We start from the raw sequence: 18,476 nt of genomic DNA, 5'->3' as shown, positions 1-18,476 counted from the left end.
TGGCACAATCTTGGCTCACTGCAACCTCCACTTCCCAGGTTCAAGCGATTTTCCTGCCTTAGCTTCCCAAGTAGCTGGGATTACAGGTGCATGCCACCATGCCCAGCTAATTTTTTTGATTTTAGTAGAGACAGGGTTTCATTGTTGGCCAAGCTGGCCTTGAACTTTGTCTGACCTCAAATGATCTGCCTGCCTCAGCCTCCCAAAGTGTTTATATTACAGGTGTGAGCCACTGTGCCTGGCCAACTTTTCCCTATTTTGAAATTTCTCATCCATGCCTTAATAGTAATTTCAAAGGTGAGCCCTCTTCCTTAGGAAGAGAGAGAAGTATGTTTTGAATACCCTGTTAATAGAGACAATTTGTAGGATGTAGTCACCTTGAGATTCCAGTTGGATTTTTAAAGAATAGTTCTTCTTAAAGGAAATATTCATGTATATGACAATATTTTTTAGGCCATGAATATTAAAATAGAACCCGAAGAGACAACAGAAGCCAGAACTCACAATCTGAGACGTCGAATGGGTTGTCCAACTCCAAAATTTGAAAGTGGTAAGAAAATTTATCCATGAATAGGAAAGTAAAAGTAAATAAAGTAAAATTAATTATTCATAAAATAAACATTATAAGCTGAAAAAGTCAATAGAAAAAAATTTAAAAGTAAATATTAGAGCAGCTATTGCATAGTAGCCACTGGTTTGGGCTTTGAGAAATAAAATCTTAATATATCAACAATGTCCTTGTTCTCATAATTAACTGACTAGTGGAAGAGAGAAACAGATGCTGTATGTATGCATATTGGAAGTGTGGATGACTTTCTTACCTGTAGTGAGTTGCTACTTAATCTTCGCCCAACTGCTAACTAGCTATGTGACCTTAGAGGTATTTCTTGACTTACTTTAACATTAGTTTTCTTACCTTTGAAATGGGTTTGTTGTGAAGGATTAAATACTTTATGGAAAACATTTAGCCCACAACACCTACCACATGATAGTTCATTAATTGATAGCCAGTGTTTTACAAACATCTTAGTCTTCAGAATCAGGAATTTGGAGTCCAGGAGGATGACCAGGAAGTCATCTTAGATAATGGAGAGATAATGTGTGATGAGGAGGTATAGTTGGTGAATTGTCAGTCTCTTACAGTCATGGCCAAGAGGAACTTTTTTCATGAGTATATATTATGTCTTGGTCTTAAGAAAACTCTAGCTCCGATTTTGAAAGCATACAAACTTGAGGGATGTCTCCAGACACAAACTAAATCTTAAAATTTAAATGACACAAGAGTTTGCATTTTTTCCAAGTAGTCAGCATTTGAGCCCTTGAATAAAGTATACTGGGTGCTATTGCTACTAAAATGAAAACACACATGAAATGATGTTTGTGTACAGTGTGTGCATTGGGAGGGAGATGATGAAGTGAGGGAGGAAGTGGAGAAAAGCATCATACAAAAATAGCTAATTTTGAATTGCCTCCTACAGAGAAAGAAATGAAGAGTAGTATCAAGCAAGAACCCATTGAGAGGAAAGATTATATTGTAGAAAATGAGAAGGAAAAGCCCAAGAGTCGATCTAAAAAAGCCACCAATGCTGTGAGTGACATCTCTCTTTCTCCTTTTTCTTTTTTTCTTCTCTTCTCCTTTTTCTTCTTTTCCTTCTCCTTTCTTTAATCCACTTTACCCCCCAGTTTAAACTTTTGTGCCTTAAATAAGACTGTTTAATTTAGTGTTCAACAATAAAAAGATATTTTGAAGTCAGTTTCTAGTATTAGATAATAAATGAAGAAATACATGATCATATTATAAAGATGGTAGTAACATCTGGGGGGCATTGACTGCCATTTTTCTGGAATATTTTTACTTTAGCACTAAATAATAGTGAACTGTAATCTAGTTCATTATACATAGAATTGCTCGTAAATCACTAGCTCACTTCTATGATCAGAAATCCAAGTTAGGCCAGGCATGGTGGCTCATGCCTGTAATCCCAGCACTTTGGGAGGCTGAGGCAGGTGGATCACCTGAAGTCAGGAGTTCAAGACCAGCCTGACCAACATGGTGAAACCCTGTCTCTTAAAAAAAAAATAAAAAATACAAGTTAGTGTTTTCCAACTTTCCAGCTAGCAAAGGGAAGGAAGGAAATGAAAAGAAGGAATAAAAAAGGAAGAAGGAAGAGGAAGGAAGGAATGAAAGGAAAGTAGAGAAGGAGGGAAGAAAAAAAGAACAAAGGAAAGCAGTTGTGGGGTGTAGGGAGGAGGATATGGCAGAATTAGAGGGCTGGGAGAAACTTTTACTGAAAGTAAAGCCCGATGGCATTAGAAGGGATCTGGTGGTTCTTCTCTGCCACCTTCCAAGAGCCTGAAACAGTGCTTTTTTTCTTGAAACTAGAAATTATTCTAATTGAATGTTCTCTCCATAAATGTCACCCTCTGCCCTACCCTCTCTCCCCAATACAATCAGAAAACTGACAGAGCTATATTTTTATTTACTACAATAAATAGACTGAAACAGTTGGACTCCCTGTCTAGTTGAATTCTCAGCTTTTCTAGTATTGAGTAATGTATTAGTTTGCTAGGGCTGCCATAAGGATGTGCCACAGACTGAGTGGCTTAAACAACAGAAATTTATTTTTTCACAGTTGTATAGGCTGGGAAATTTGAGATCAAGGTGTTGGCAGTGTTGATTTCTTCTGAGCCCTCTTTTCCTTGGCTGTAGATGGCTGTTTTTCACATGGTCTTTCCTCTGTACATATCTTTGTCCTTATAAGGACACCAGTCATATTGGATGATTACCTCTTAAAGGACTCATTTCCAAATATAGTCACATTCTGAGGTACTGAGGGTTAGGACTTCAACATGTGAGTTTTGGGGGGAATACAGGGTACCCCATAACAAATAATAATATGCATTATCACTGGGCATTAGAGGAACTTCTTAACCATGGCCCCTTAATTAGAATTAAAAGTGGTAATTTATTTTTATTATTTTAGAGATAGGATCTCACTCTGTCACCCAGGCTGGAATACAGTGATGCAATCATAGTTACTGACACCTTGAACTCCTGGGCTCCAGGGATCCTCTTGCCCCAGCCTCTTAAGTAGCTGGGACCATGGGTATGCACTACCATGCCTAGCTAATTTTTTTTTTAAATTTCTTGTAGAGACAATGTCTCGCCATATTGCCCAGGCTGGTCTCAAGTGCTGGCTTCAGGCAATCCTGCCAGGGCCTCCAGAAGTGTTGAGATTATAAGCTTAAGCCACCGTGCCTGGCCTAAATTGGTAGTCTAATGTGGTTGACTTTAAAATTGTTTTGTTTAAAATATGAAAAAATTGCATTTTTTCCTTCATAAATTCTACTTTTGGTTAGGTTGGTAATTTATTACTTACTACCTGGTATCTTTTTTTTTTTTTTTTTTCCTGAGACAGGGTCTCTGTCACCCAGGCTAGAATGCAACGGTGTAATAAGGGCTCACTGCAGTCTTGACTTAGCAGGCTCAAGTGATCCTCCTGTCTCAACTCCCCAAGTAGCTGGGACTATAGGCGTGCGCTACCATGCTTGGCATCTTGTTGTTTTAGAATCTGCCAAAAACTAGATCTTTAAATAAACTTTAAACACATGACAATTGAGAAAGCTAGGAAATTACACTTTAGATTTGGGTATGCATGAGGTATTGTGAAATATCCCTCATAGAAAGTGAAGCATTTTTATTTAAAATACTCCTTATAGAGGTTGAAGCATTTGAAGCAGGATGAAGAGACTAGATTATGCCTCAGATTCATTTCATTCCTAGAATTTTAGAAAATCAAATAACAGCTCATAATTCCTTTGTTCTGTACCCATTTTTACTGTTACAGGTGGACCTGTATGTCTGCCTCTTATGTGGCAGTGGCAATGATGAAGATCGGCTACTGTTATGTGATGGCTGTGATGACAGTTACCATACCTTTTGCTTGATCCCACCTCTCCATGATGTTCCCAAGGGAGACTGGAGGTGTCCTAAGTGTTTGGCTCAGGTAAGAATTAATGGTAGAAGTAACATTAGAGAATTTTCTTTAGGGCATTTTTCTTTGCCTTTGAGTGTCAGGACTCACTTTGTTTCCCAGGCTGGAGTGCGGTGGTGCAAACATGGCTTACTGCAGCCTCAACCTCCCTGGCTCAAGCAATTCTCCCACCTCAGCTCCCCAAGTAGCTGAGACTACAGGCCTATGCCATGACGCCTGGCTAATTTTTGTATTTTTTTGTACAGAGGGGGTTTCACCATGTTGCCCAGGCTGGTTGCGAACTCCTGAGTTCAAACAATCCTCCTGCCTCAGCCTTCCAGAGTGCTGGGATTATAGGCCTGAGCCACCTCACTTGGCTTGCCTTTGAGTTTTAGATTTGGCAATCGACAGTAATGAAGCCCGTGAAGAAAACTGGGCTGGCCCTGAATAGGAAAGAGGTCTTAGAAGTGAGTTCCACAATATATGTAGGTAGTTAAGAGACAGAAAATAATTTTTATTAACTATCTTATTATTTTTAAAAAATTTCTTATAAAAAGCTTACATGCTCTTTGCAAGAATTATTAAAACACTGAACAATTTAAAAAGTAAGGCTGTGATTTCACAATGCATACATAACCACTGTTAATGTCTTGGTGTATATTCATTCGGACTTTTTTTCTATTTTAAGCAAACGGAGTTACATTATATAAGTAATTTTAGTAATCTGCTGTTTTCATTTATAGAGACATTTTTATGTATCACTGTGATTACTGATGTTTTTAATAGTGCATGCTGTCATTGGCAAAATCTGAAAAGGATCTACCATTACCTTCATAAGGATTTATTTATTTATTTATTTATTTAGAGACAGGATCTCACTCTGTCACCCAGGCTGGAGTGCAGTGGTGTCATCTCAGCTCACTGCAACCTCCGTCTCCTGGGCTCAAGTGATCCTCCCATCTCAGCCTCCTGGGCAGCTGGGACTACAGGCTTCTACCACCATTCCTGGCTAATTTTTGTATTTTTAGTAGAAAAAGGGTTTTGCCATGTTGTCCAGGCTGGTCGCAAACTCCTGAGGTCACATGATCCACCTGCCTCAGCCTCCCAAAGTGCCGGGATTGCAGGTGTAAGCCACCATGCCCGGCCCTGAGGATTATTTTGTATTAATATTATGAAGCAATCAGTCTATTACCCTTGTTAGGGTTGGATTATAATAGTAAGAAGGTTTATGGATACAAAGTTTTGAGTGCTTTTCCATGTAGCTATGTTACAACATAAGGGTATCTCCATCAATGGGAGGTTATTAGGCATCAGACAGGGCAGGGGGCCATGGGTGTTAGATGAATTATTTAGTACCTTGTAATAGGGATGACCTTATCAATGGGTCTGGAATATTTAAGTCTGTTGGCTCACAAAGATCTAGGGCAGCTTATATTGCCCCTGTTACCTCCCAGTATTAGGTTATAATAAAATATTGCTGGCCTCAAAGCCATTCTGTTTCCATCAAGTAGTTTATCTCTATTTTGATCTATTGTATATTGATTTTATAGTTTTAACTCCCAGGAGGACATTATTTCTCTCATTTACAGTATCGAAAACATTATTTCATTCTGAAGGAAGTTGAGTCTTTAGGCTGCCTCTTTATAAATACATAAATATATCCAAGCTGTGGTTGTTAAAATTGACGTTTTATTTGCTCATTAGCAAATAAATAAAATGTGTTTCATTGGCTTATTAAAACAACCACATTTTTCAGGCAGGTTTATTTTTATAAACTAGACCTAGCATAGAAGTAAAATAGACAAAGCCTTGTTTTTTTATCTGCCAGCTTGATGATTGATCAAGTATACTTGATATTTTCAAGCGTCATCTAGAACATAATTTTATTTTTTATTTTCAGGAATGTAGTAAGCCACAAGAAGCATTTGGCTTTGAACAAGCAGCCAGGGACTATACTCTCCGTACTTTTGGGGAAATGGCAGATGCATTCAAATCTGATTACTTCAACATGCCAGTCCATGTATGTACATATATACTGCTTTGATTTAGGATTCTAATAACTTTTGGAGAAAGTGTATCTGAAAACAGATTTTTAGTTGAGGCTCACTCTGGTAGGCATTATCATACAGAATGAAATCTTTAATTTGTTTTGTGGTATTTAAAATTTCACACTTTAAAAAGAATTCTAATTTTTTATTTGAAGATTTCTCTAACGTTACCTCTTCCACACAGATCATACAGCAGCAGTAATAGAATACTAACAAAAAAAGTCACCAGCAATGGTATTGGCCCAACAAATATGTATCGAATGACTGCTATGTGCCAAGGAGTGTACTATGCATTGGGAACACATTTGTAGTATATTACATAATCAATCATTAGTATTATAAATTTCAGGATGAGTCAATTTTTAATTCCCCTTTATTCACTTTGAAGCATAAGCATGTTCCATTCAGCATTCAATACTCCATCAAATGAGTACACCAAAATGAAATGCTTTAATTCTGGATATTTAAGCTGTGATTTTTCTCACTACTAATAAAGCATTACAGCAAACCTTTGTACATGTAGAACTCTTTAGTTGGATGATTTTCTTGGGATAATTATTGAGGCCAGATGACAGTCATTTTTCCTTATTCCATCCCAGTCGCTGTATCAATTTATGGATCCCAGCATTATATGAGTGAACTTACTTTTCCCTAACACCTCTAACATCAGCTATTAGTTACTTAGAATATTTGCTTATTTGTGGACTTAAATTTATACTTCATTTGAATTTTCAATTCTCTTGACTTCTTTATGTGTTATAATATTTGCCCATACGTTTGCTTAACTGATTCTGGTGACTTGCATATAACCTCTTCTATTTGCTGTTAATTTTATATTTTGATAGAATATTAGATGAGGACATTGAGGGATAGACATTTAAATGTTACCTGCCTCTGGATTTACACCAGATTAACAACAGATTGACATTTAGTCTGGTGACTCTTTATTCTAAGGGCGTGCTGCTACAAATTGCTCATATCCTATATACTGGTGGTCCCCAATGTGTCCCCCTCCCAACCCTCCTCCCTCAGCCAAGGACAGATACCAATCTGTGGCCTGTTAGGAACGGGGCTGCATAGCAGGAGGTGATTGGTGGGCAAACATTACCACCTGAGCTCTGCCTCCTGTCAGATCAGCAGCAGCATTAGATTCTAATAGGGGTGCAAACTCTATTATTGTGAACTGCCCATGCAAGGGATCTAGGTTGCATTTCTTATGAGAATCTAATCCCCCTCCCCACCAGCCCTCGTGCCCTACCCTTCCCCATCCATGGAAAATTGCCTTCCATGAAACCCATCCCTAGTGCCAAAAACACAGGGACATTGGGGATCACTCTCTCTCTCTCTTTTTTTTTTTTTTTTTTTTTTGAGACAAAGTTTTGCACTGTCTCAGTTTTGGAGTGCAATGCCACAATCTCGGCTCGCTGCAACCTCTGCCTCCAGAGTTCAAGCAATTCTCTTGCCTCAGCCTCCTGAGTACCTGGGATTACCGGCACCCGCTACCACGCCTGGCTAATTTTTTGTATTTTTAGTAGAGATGGGGTTTCTCCATGTTGGTCAGGCTGGTCTGGAACTCCCGACCTCAGGTGATCTGCCCACCTTGGCCTCCCAAAGTGCTGGGGTTACAGGCTTGAGCCTGGCCTATACTCTCTTTTTTGTGTCGGTTGTCTACGTTACTCTCAGACAGGTCCAGTGAAAAGAATGAAAGGATGGACTTAGGTAATATATTTGAATGCACCTCAAAGTATACAGCATCATTGAAACAACAAACCATTATTATTACTATGCAGTTGTCAACTGTACAGTACAATATGTCATTCAAAGACAACTAACCATTGTTACTATACAGTTTATGTCACATATTTTGAAACACAGAAATATCTCCAGGTCATAAATAATTGCTTTCCTTGGCTCCCTTTTTACAGTTGTGTCCTGGCTGGTGATAGAGGAACATGAATTCCTTTTAGACAGTAGAGGTTTCCTGAATTGCCTAGGATCAATTATAGAACATTATAGATACAATTTTTCCTTAGGTTGCTCTTCTTTGATTCCTATCACTGAGCTTATCTAGTCAGGTTGGTCACAGACAGTTTGTGAGGAAACTAATTTTTTCTATTTCCAGATGGTTCCCACAGAGCTTGTTGAGAAAGAATTTTGGAGACTGGTAAGCACTATTGAGGAGGATGTCACAGTGGAATATGGAGCTGACATTGCCTCAAAGGAATTTGGCAGTGGCTTTCCTGTCCGGGATGGGAAGATCAAACTCTCACCCGAGGAAGAGGTAGGCATATGAGTGGCTTGGAAATTGAGGTATTTATTGAAATTCTGTTTGGTTGGTTTGAAGAAACTTATTATTACTTTTAGCAGATCCTTAATGACCAGATTTTTAGTGATTTCAAGAAAAGTAGAAAGCCTACAGAACGGTCACTATATTGTGGTGATGGGGGAAAATTACTTGCCACCCCTTCTCTTCGGATTTTGTAACCTTGGTTTCTCCTTCTTAAGAAAACCTAAAGGACTGATACTAGGTCTATTTATTTTTGAACTTTAATGTTTCTGAGTATTATTTTCCATACTAGCAAACTCCTACAAAGAGTTCTATTTCTATTTTGATAGGGAAGTCCCATTTTTTTTTCTTTTTGGTGATTTTCTTTGGAAATATTACATATATTCAGAAAAGTACATAGTTATATGTGTACAGCTTGAAGAATTTTCACAAACTGAACACACCCATGTAACCAGCACTAACTAAAACAAGAAATGGGTACTCCCAGCACCCCAGAAGCTCCCTTTTTGCCTGCTCTCCTTTACTACTTTCCTCTTTTAGGACAAGCACTATGCCCTCAGGATAATCACTATCCTGACTTCTAACACTATAGATTTGTTTGCCTGTTTTGAACTTTATATAAGTGGACTCATGGCTTATGTTCCTCTACATATATTTTTAAAGACAGTTACAAAACTATATACTGTGTGAGTCCATTTATACACAGCTCAAAACTGGGCAAAACGAATCTCTGGGTATCCTAGAAGGTCAGTATGGTGGCCCCTTCTCTTTCACATTTCTTTTTTTATTTTGAGGGAAAATATTTTTAGCCGGCCTTTTGAAACATATAGCTAAACTTTATCCTCTTTTGTCTTCTTATTTTTAGGAGTATCTTGATAGTGGCTGGAACTTGAACAACATGCCAGTGATGGAGCAGTCTGTCCTTGCACATATTACGGCTGATATATGTGGCATGAAACTTCCTTGGTTGTATGTGGGAATGTGCTTTTCTTCATTCTGTTGGCATATTGAAGACCACTGGAGCTATTCAATTAACTACTTGCATTGGTGAGAAGTTCCAAAAAAACCCACGAATAGTATGCAAGCTGGATAGGTAAACTTTCCATTTCAGTGCAGATGTGTCATAACTGTGTCTAAAGAGAAATGAGCTACTTTTTTCCTTAAGATTTTTCAATTCTGTTAGAACAGGCATCCTGACAAGTTAAGACAGTGGTTCTTTTTTTTTTTTTTTTTTTTTTTGAGACGAAGTTTCGCTCTGTTACCCAGGCTGGAGTGCAATGGTGCGATCTCGGTTCACCGCAACCTCCGCCTCCTGGGTTCAGGCAATTCTCCTGCCTCAGCCTCCTGAGTCGCTGGGATTACAGGCACGCGCCACCATGCCCAGCTAATATTTTGTATTTTTAGTAGAGACGGGGTTTCACCATGTTGACCAGGATGGTCTCGATCTCTTGACCTCGTGATCCACCCGTCTTGGCCTCCCAAAGTGCTGGGATTACAGGCATGAGCCACCGCGCCCGGCTAAGACAGTGGTTCTTAAGATTCCTAGGGTATCCATGAATTCCCTGAAATTGTACACACACACACACACACACACACACACACACACACACACAACTTTGCAAGAACAACATATTTCTGGGGGAAAAGGTAGCTTTTATCTGAAGTAAGGAAGTCTTTACTTAGGCCAGGCGTGGTGACTCATGCCTGTAATCCCAGCACTTTTGGGAGGCTAAGGTGGGCAGATCACCTGAGGTCAGGAGTTCCAGACCAGCCTGATCACCGTGGTGAAACCCCGTCTCTCCTGAAAATATAAAAATTAGCTGGGTGTGGTGGTGGGCGCCTGTAATTCCAGTTACTTGGGAGTCTGAGGGAGGAGAACTGCTTAAACCTGGAAGGCAGAAGTTGCAGTGAGCTGAGAGACTGCACCATTGCACTCCAGCCTGGGCAACAGAGTGAAACTCTGCCTCAAAACAAACAAATAAAAAGAAGTCTTTACTTACAGAAAAAGCATACTCTAAGAAAAAGTTGCTTTTACTATGGAAAATCTCATTTGGTGGCAGTGGTAGCCCAGATACCCCTTTAGGACAAGTATAAAGTATAGTAGGCACCACAGTGTCCTCCAAGTCTGTGTGACTACCAGCCTTTCTTTTGTTGTGCTGATTCAAGTATCACTGCACAAAGTAGTGTGAATCTTATCTTTGTGTGTGCGTTGAAGGGGCAAGGCAGGAGGCATCTGCAGATAATTTAGGCTTCTTTACCTTTTAAACTCTTGAAGCCATTTCTCCACATCTGTTTTCTTCTCCTCTGTTTTTTTCTAAGTACAAAAATACTTGAAGATCTGTAACTCACTCAAATCCTCACGCAAGGGATTTGAGGATGTACCACAAGATAGAGAATTGGCATATATATATATACACACACATATGTGTGTGTGTGTGTGTGTGTGTGTGTGTGTGTGTGTGCGTGTGTGTGTGTATATATATATATATATATATATAAAATCAATTCTGCTTCTCTAGGCAATTGCTCCCAGCTGTAATGAAGATTGTATTTATCATACCTCAAAGGGATGTTACAGACAAATTGTTTGATAATTTAAAGTGCTTTGAAGAATAAGAATTATTTAGAAACGCTAATTGCCTTTCTTATTAGAAAATTTAACCTCATTTGCCAGAATGGGCAAGGGAAAAGAAAACTAGTGAATTGCCTTCCCTTGTCCGTTGCTTTAGGAAACTGTGATAACAACATATCCTGAAGTGGCTATGATACACCTTATATTCTTAGAAATTCTATGTATCGGCTGGGTATGGTGGCTCACGCCTGTAATCCCAGCAGTTTGGGAGGCTGAAGCGGGCATATCACAAGGTCAGAAGTTCAAGACCAACCTGGTGAACATGGTGAAACCCCGTCTCTATTAGAATACAAACATTAACCAGGTATCGTGGTGTACACCTGTAATCCCAGCTACTCAGGAGCCCAAGGCAGGAGAATCGCTTGAACCTGGGAGACAGAGGTTGCAGTGAGCCGAGATAGTGCCATTGCCCTCCAGCCTGGGCAACACTCAGTCTCCAAAAAAAGGGAGGGAGAAATTCTAGATATCTGCATATCTGCATTTTCTAAAGAGTCAGATACAAATGGGAGGGGGAGAGGGACCTCATGTGCTGTTCATTCATACCTGAAGGGGGAAATGCGTTACATATGTCCAAGTCACATTTTTAAAATTTATTTTTATTTTTTTTGAGATGGAATCTTGCTCTTGTTGCCAAGGCTGGAGTGCAATGGTGTGATCTCGGCTCACTGCAACCTCTGCTTATTGGGTTCAGGCGAATCTTCTGCCTCAGCCTCTCAAGTAGCTGGAATTACAGGCACCTGCCACCATGCCTGGCTAATTTTTGTATTTTTAGTAGAGACAGGGTTTCACTGTGTTGGCCAGACTGGTTTCAAACTTGCTGACCTTGTGATATGCCAGCCTCAGCCTCCCAAAGTGCTGGGATTACAGGCGTGAGCCACCATGGCCTGCTCACATCACATTTCTAATGGTACTTCATCAGTTTGCACATTCTTTTGTAGTGTAGTCTTACAAAGCAGAGTCTGAAAAATACGAACTGGTAACCCATTTTGTTTGTGTTGGTATTGCAGATTGATTTACTTTTACAATCTATTTCCAGGGGTGAGCCAAAAACCTGGTATGGAGTCCCAGGGTATGCTGCTGAGCAACTAGAAAACGTAATGAAGAAACTAGCTCCAGAGCTCTTTGTGTCGCAGCCGGATCTCCTCCATCAGCTTGTGACCATCATGAACCCCAATACCCTGATGACTCATGAAGTGCCTGTATGTTCTGGGTTAATCCTCCTGCCACTCAAGCTTAATTCACCACTTCTCTTTTTCCGTTTTATTCACTTTTTTATGATGTTGATTTGGTTCTGTATTTCCATACCATAACTTGGTAGCAGAAACAGCTGTTTTGTTGTGACACTATATATTTACTCAGTGGGACTGGATCCTCAGATACCATAAACACTAATTTGTTGCAGCTAATAACTAGATTGCCAAAGAGCCTGGCATTGCAAGTAATAATTACAATTCATTGGTTTTAATACATTTGTAAGTGAAAATTTATTTCAAGGACTCGTTTGTATTTTAGGGTTCCAGTCTAGATGGAAAAGTCTAGAGGTTGCTAAATGAAATGGCAACTATACAGTTGTGGGACACCTAACAACAGGGATACGTTCTCGGAAATGCATTGTTAGGTGATTTCATTGTCATGTGAACTTCACAGAGTGTACTTACATAAATCTAGATGTAGTTACTTACACACCTAAGCTATATGGTATAGCCTCTTGCTGTCGGGCTACAAACCTGTATAGCATGTTACTGTACTGAATACCTTAAATAGTTGTAAGATAAATAGTAACTATATTTAAATGTATCTAAACATTAGAAAGGTACAGTAAAAATAAGAAAATAAAGTATTATAATCTTTTTTATCTTGTTTTTTTCTTTTTCTTTTTTCTTTTTTTTTTTTTGATTTTTTTTTTTTTTTTGAGACGGAGTTTCGCTCTTGTTACCCAGGCTGGAGTGCAATGGCACGATCTCGGCTCACCGCAACCTCCGCCTCCTGGGTTCAGGCAATTCTCCTGCCTCAGCCTCCTGAGTAGCTGGGATTACAGGCACACGCCACCATGCCCAGCTGATTTTTTTTTTTGTATTTTTAGTAGAGACGGGGTTTCACCATGTTGACCAGGATGGTCTCGATCTCTTGACCTCGTGATCCACCCGCCTCGGCCTCCCAAAGTGCTGGGATTACAGGCTTGAGCCACCGCGCCCGGCCTATCTTGTTTTTTTGAGACTGAGAATACAATGGCACCATCTTGGCTCACTGCAACCTCTGCCTCCTGGGTTCAAGAGATTCTCTTGCCGCAGGCGCCCGAGTAGCTGAGACTGTAGGCATGTGCCATCACACCCAGCTAATTTTTGTATTTTTAGTAAAGACGGGGTTTCACCATGTTGGCCAGGATGGTCTTGATATCTTGACCTCGCGATCTACCTGCCTCAGCCTCCCAAAGTGTTGGGATTACAGGCATGAGCCACCACGCCTGGCCTTATAATCTTATGGACCACCATTGATATATGGTCTGTCTGTGACCAAAATGTTGTTACGTGGTGCACGACTATACTGGCTTCCTTTTGGAGAATACTCCAGAGACATTTGGGAGGCTACATTGAAACGAATGAAGAGGGATGGGCACGGTGGCTCACACCTATAATCCCAGCACTTTGGGGCCAAGGTGGGTAGATCACAAGGTCAGGAGATGGAGACAGACCACCCTGGCTAACACAGTTGAAACCCCGCCTCTACTAAAAATAGAAAAAAATTAGCAGGGCGTGGTGGCACGTACCTGTAGTCCCAGCTACTTGGGAGGCTGAGGCAGGAGAATGACTTGAACTTGGGAAGTGGAGGTTGCAGTGAGCCGAGATTGCAACACTGTACTCTCAGCTTGGGCGACAGATTGAGACTCCGTCTCAAAAAAAAAAAAAGGTATGAAGAGTCTATCTTAGTTAAATAAAATGTAAATGATACAATGTTAAAGTGAATTCTTGAACTTATGACCTAAATTTTATGTTTTTGGGTTCATAGGCTAGGCACTGGAGACAACTGAAAGGACTTTTATTTGAGACATTATAAATTATGCATGGACTGTAGCTTAGAAAATAATCACCAATAAGCACCATAATCCCACCATCTCCTCATAGTTGGTTTTTTCTCATTGATACTTTTCTTTCCTTATGTTGACTGGTCTTTCCAATTTGTTAGTAGATTGCTTTGAGACCTGACCCTTGTTCTTTAATAATTGAACAAACCCTCTGGGGTTAGATTCTGGACCTACAGAGATAGGTGAATGAACTCCTTGTGCATTTAGGGATTCATAATCGAAGGTAAAAGATAATGTTTATACACATAATGGAAGGGGGGTTTGGTTTGACAGTGGTGCCAACTATGAGACTGATCTAATAACTCTACTGAGAATCAGAAAGGGCACATAAATGAGATGACATCTGTAGTAGGAGCTGTAACTCTGATAAATTATCACATGTTTGGCAGAGTTGGGGAAGGAAGAGGTATTCCAGGTACAAGAGATGGTGTTCCTGTGATGGGTAGTAGTCTTTAAACAGAACCCTGAAGACTGTATTACCACATAGATGGCTGGACTCTACCCCCAGAATTTCCGATTCTGTTATTTTATTAGTCTGAGTGGGGCTTGAGGATTTACATTTCCAACAAGTTCCTAGTGGGTATTGATGCCCTTGTTCTAGGGGACCATATGCTGGGGAAGCATTAGTGTAGACATATAGAGGTTTGAAAAGGAATCTAATATTATTATATAATAATAAGCTCAGTAGAACAATTTGCGTGCCTAGAGCAATATACGTACTTGTGGGGTGATGGAGGTGGTAGGAAGAAGGGAATGATGGGAGCTAAGTTTGAGGTCAAAAATGAGGAAGAGTTCTGTATGTTATGAGATTCTTGAAATAGAGTGAGATTTCTTTAATTGGTGGTGTAGAAGGTACTGTTTGGGGGGTAATAATAGTATATTAGGATATTCTTAATTATAGCTCTATTTAAAAGTTGTACCTGATGGCTGATTAGGAGCAGCTCTGGATTGCAGCTCCCAGCGAGAGTGCAGAGGCCACTGCAGGTGATCCCCAGGCAAGCAGGGCCTGGAGTAGATCTCCAGCAGTCCTACAGCAGAGGGGCCTGACTGTTGGAAAACTAAGAAACAGAAAGAAATAACTTCATCATCAACAAATTGGACGTCCACTCAGAGACCCCATCTGAAAGTCACCAACTACAAAAACCACAGGTAAATCAATCCACAAAGATGGGAAGAAACCAGCACAAAAAGGTTGAAAACACCCAAAACCAGAATGCCTCTCCTCCTCCAAGGGATCACAACTCCTCACCAGCAAGGGAACAAGCCTGGATGGAGAATGAATCTGATGAATTGACAGAAACAGACTTCAGAAGATGGGTAATAAGAAACTTCTCAGCTAAAAGAACATGTTCTAACCCAATGCAAAGACACTAAGAACCTTGAAAAAAGGTCTGACAAAATGCTAACGAGAATAAACAGCTTAGGAATAAAAATGAATAGATGGAGCTGAAAAACACAAGAACTTCGCGAAACATACACAAGTTTCAATAGCCGAATTGACCAAGCAGAAGAGAGGATATCAGGGGTCGAAGATCAACTCAATGAAATAAAACGAGAAGGCAAGATTAGAGTCTAAAGAAATGAACAAAGCCTCCAAGAAATATGGGACTATGTGAAAAGACCTAATCTACATTTGATAGGTGTACCTGAATGTGAGGGAGAGAATGAATCCAAGCTGGAAAATACTCTTCAGGATATTATCCAGGAAAAATTCCCCAACCTAGGAAGGAAGGCCAATATTCAAGTTCAGGAAGTACAGAGAACACCACAAAGATATTCCTCAAGAAGAGCAACCCCAAGGCACATAATCATCAGATTCACCAGGGTTGAAATGAAGGAGAAAATGCTAAGGGCAGCCAGAGAGAAAGATCGGGTTACCCACAAAGGAAAGCCCATCAGACTCACAGCGGATCTCCCAGCAGAAACCCCTACAAGCTGAAGAGAGTGGGGCCAATATTCAACATCTTGAAAGAAAAGAACTTTCAACCTGGAATTTCATATCCAGCCAAACTAAGTTTCATAAGCAAAGGAGAAATAAAATCCTTTACAAACAAGCAATTACTCAGATATTTATTCACCACCAGGCCTGCTTTACAAGAGCTCCTGAAAGAAGCAATAAACATAGAAAGGATCAACCACTCCAAAACATACCAAATGGTAAAGAGCATCAACACAATGAAGAAACTGCATCAACTAATGGGGAAAAGAACCAGCTACTATCAAAATGGCAGGATCAAATTCACACATAACAGTATTAACCCTAAATGTAAATGGGCTAAAGGCCCCAATCAAAAGACACAGACTGGCAAAGTGGATAAAAAGCCAAAACTCATTAGTGTGCTGTATCCAGGAAACCCATCTCACATGCAAGGATACACATAGGCTCAAAATAAAGGGATGGAGGAAGATTTACCAAGCAAATGGAGAGCAAAAAAAAAAAAAAAGCGGAAGTTGCAATACTAGTCTCTGATAAAATAGACTTTACACCAACAAAGATCAAAAGAGGCAAAGAAGGCCATTACATAATGGTAAAAGGATCAATGCAACAAGAAGAGCTAATGATCCTAAATATATACGCACCCAATACAAGAGCACCCAGATACATAAAGCAAGTTCTTAATGACCTACAAAGAGACTTAGCCTCCCACACAATAATAGTGGGAGACTTTAACTCTCCACTGTCAATACTGGACAGATCAATGAGACAGAAAATTAACAAGTATATCCAGGACTTGAACTCAGACCTGGACCAAGCGAACCTAATAGACATTTACAGAACTCTCCACCCCAAATCCACAGAATATGCATTTTTCTAAGCACCACATCACACCTACTCTAAGATTGACCACATAATCGGAAGTAAACCACTCCTCAGTAAATGCAAAAGAACAGAAATCATAACAAATAGTCTCTCAGACCACAGTGCAATCGAGGTAGAACTCAGAATTCAGAAACTTAACCACACAGCTTCATGGAAACTGAACAACTGGCTCTTGAATGTTGACTAGGTGAACAATGAAATGAAGGCAGAAATAAAGATGTTCTTTGAAACCAACGAGAACGAAGACACAACATACCAGAATCTCTGGGACACATTTAAAGCAGTGTCTAGAGGAAAATATAAAAGCAATAAATGCCCACATGAGAAGCAAAGAAAGATCTAAAATCGACACCCTATCATCAAAATTGAAAGAGCTAGAGGAGCAAGATCAAAAAAACTCAAAACCTAGCAGAAAACAAGAAATAACTAAGATCAGAGCTGAACTGAAGGAGATAGAGACACAAAAAGCCCTTCAAAAAATCAATAAATCCAGGAGCTGGTTTTTTGAAAAGATCAATAAAATAGACCACTAGCCAGATTAATAAAAAATAAAAGAGAGAATAATCGAATAGATGCAATAAAAAACGATAAAGGGGATATCACCACAGATTCCACAGAAATTCAAACCATCATCAGAGATTATGACAAACAACTCTATGCACATAAACTAGTAAACCTGGAAGAAATGGATAAATTCCTGGACACTTGTACCCTCCCAAGCCTAAACCAGGAAGAAGTCGAAACCCTGAATAGACCAATAACAAGGGCTAAGGTTGAGGCCACAATTAATAGCCTACCAACCAAAAAAAGCCTAGGTCCAGATGGATTCACAGCCAAATTCTACCAGACATACAAAGAGAAGCTGGTACCATTCCTTCTGAAACTATTCCAAACAATCCAAAAAGAGGGAATCCTTCCCAACTCATTTTATGAGACCAACATCACCCTGATACCAAAACCTGGCAGAGACTCAGCGAGAAAAGAAAACTTGAGGCCAATATCCATGATGAACATAGATGCAAAAATATTCAATAAAATACTGGCGAACCGATTGCAACAGCACATCAAAAAGCTTATCCACCATGATCAAGTAGGCTTCATCCCAGGGATGCAAGGCTGGTTCAACATACACAAGTCTATAAACATAATTCACCACATAAACAGAACCAAAGACAAAAACCACGATTATCTCAATTGATGCAGAGAAGGCCTTTGACAAAATTCAACAGCCCTTTATGCTAAAAACTCTCAATAAGCTAGGTATTGATGGAACGTATCTCAAAATAATAAAAACGATTTACAACAAACCCACAGCCAATATCATACTGAATGGGCAAAAACTGGGAACATTCCCTTTGAAATGGGGCACTAGACAAAGATCCCCTCTCTCTCCACTCCTATTCAATATAGTATTGGAAGTTCTAACCAGAGTAATCAGGCAAGAAAAAGAAATAAAGGGTATTCAGTTAGGAAAGGAGGAGTCAAATTGTCTCTATTTGCAGACGACATGATTGTATGTTTAGAAGACCCCATCATCTCAGCCCAAAATCTCCTGAAACTGATAAGCAATGTCATCAAAGTCTCAGGATACAAAATCAATGTGCAAAAATCACAAGCATTCCTATACACCAA

The 18,476-nt window shown here is 39.7% G+C and overlaps 1 protein-coding gene across 1 annotated transcript in view; it reads left to right on the top strand.

Moving 5' to 3' along the window:
• Positions 1–18,476, top strand: part of KDM5B (lysine demethylase 5B) — a 56,524-nt gene that overhangs the window by 11,322 nt on the left and 26,726 nt on the right. Inside the window, exons 5-11 of the mRNA XM_032288777.1 lie at positions 454–550; positions 1,479–1,588; positions 3,849–4,007; positions 5,875–5,994; positions 8,145–8,303; positions 9,175–9,356; positions 11,978–12,140. Of these exons, the coding sequence (XP_032144668.1) occupies positions 454–550; positions 1,479–1,588; positions 3,849–4,007; positions 5,875–5,994; positions 8,145–8,303; positions 9,175–9,356; positions 11,978–12,140 (990 nt within the window). The remainder of the gene's footprint in view (positions 1–453; positions 551–1,478; positions 1,589–3,848; positions 4,008–5,874; positions 5,995–8,144; positions 8,304–9,174; positions 9,357–11,977; positions 12,141–18,476) is intronic.

The sequence above is a fragment of the Sapajus apella genome, unplaced genomic scaffold (genome assembly GCF_009761245.1).
Source record: "Sapajus apella isolate SASKATOON/1434 unplaced genomic scaffold, GSC_monkey_1.0 scaffold22, whole genome shotgun sequence".
NCBI classification, from domain to species: Eukaryota; Metazoa; Chordata; class Mammalia; order Primates; family Cebidae; genus Sapajus; species Sapajus apella.
Note: the sequence above shows the minus strand (reverse complement) of the source record. Positions and strands in the feature narration are given on the sequence as shown.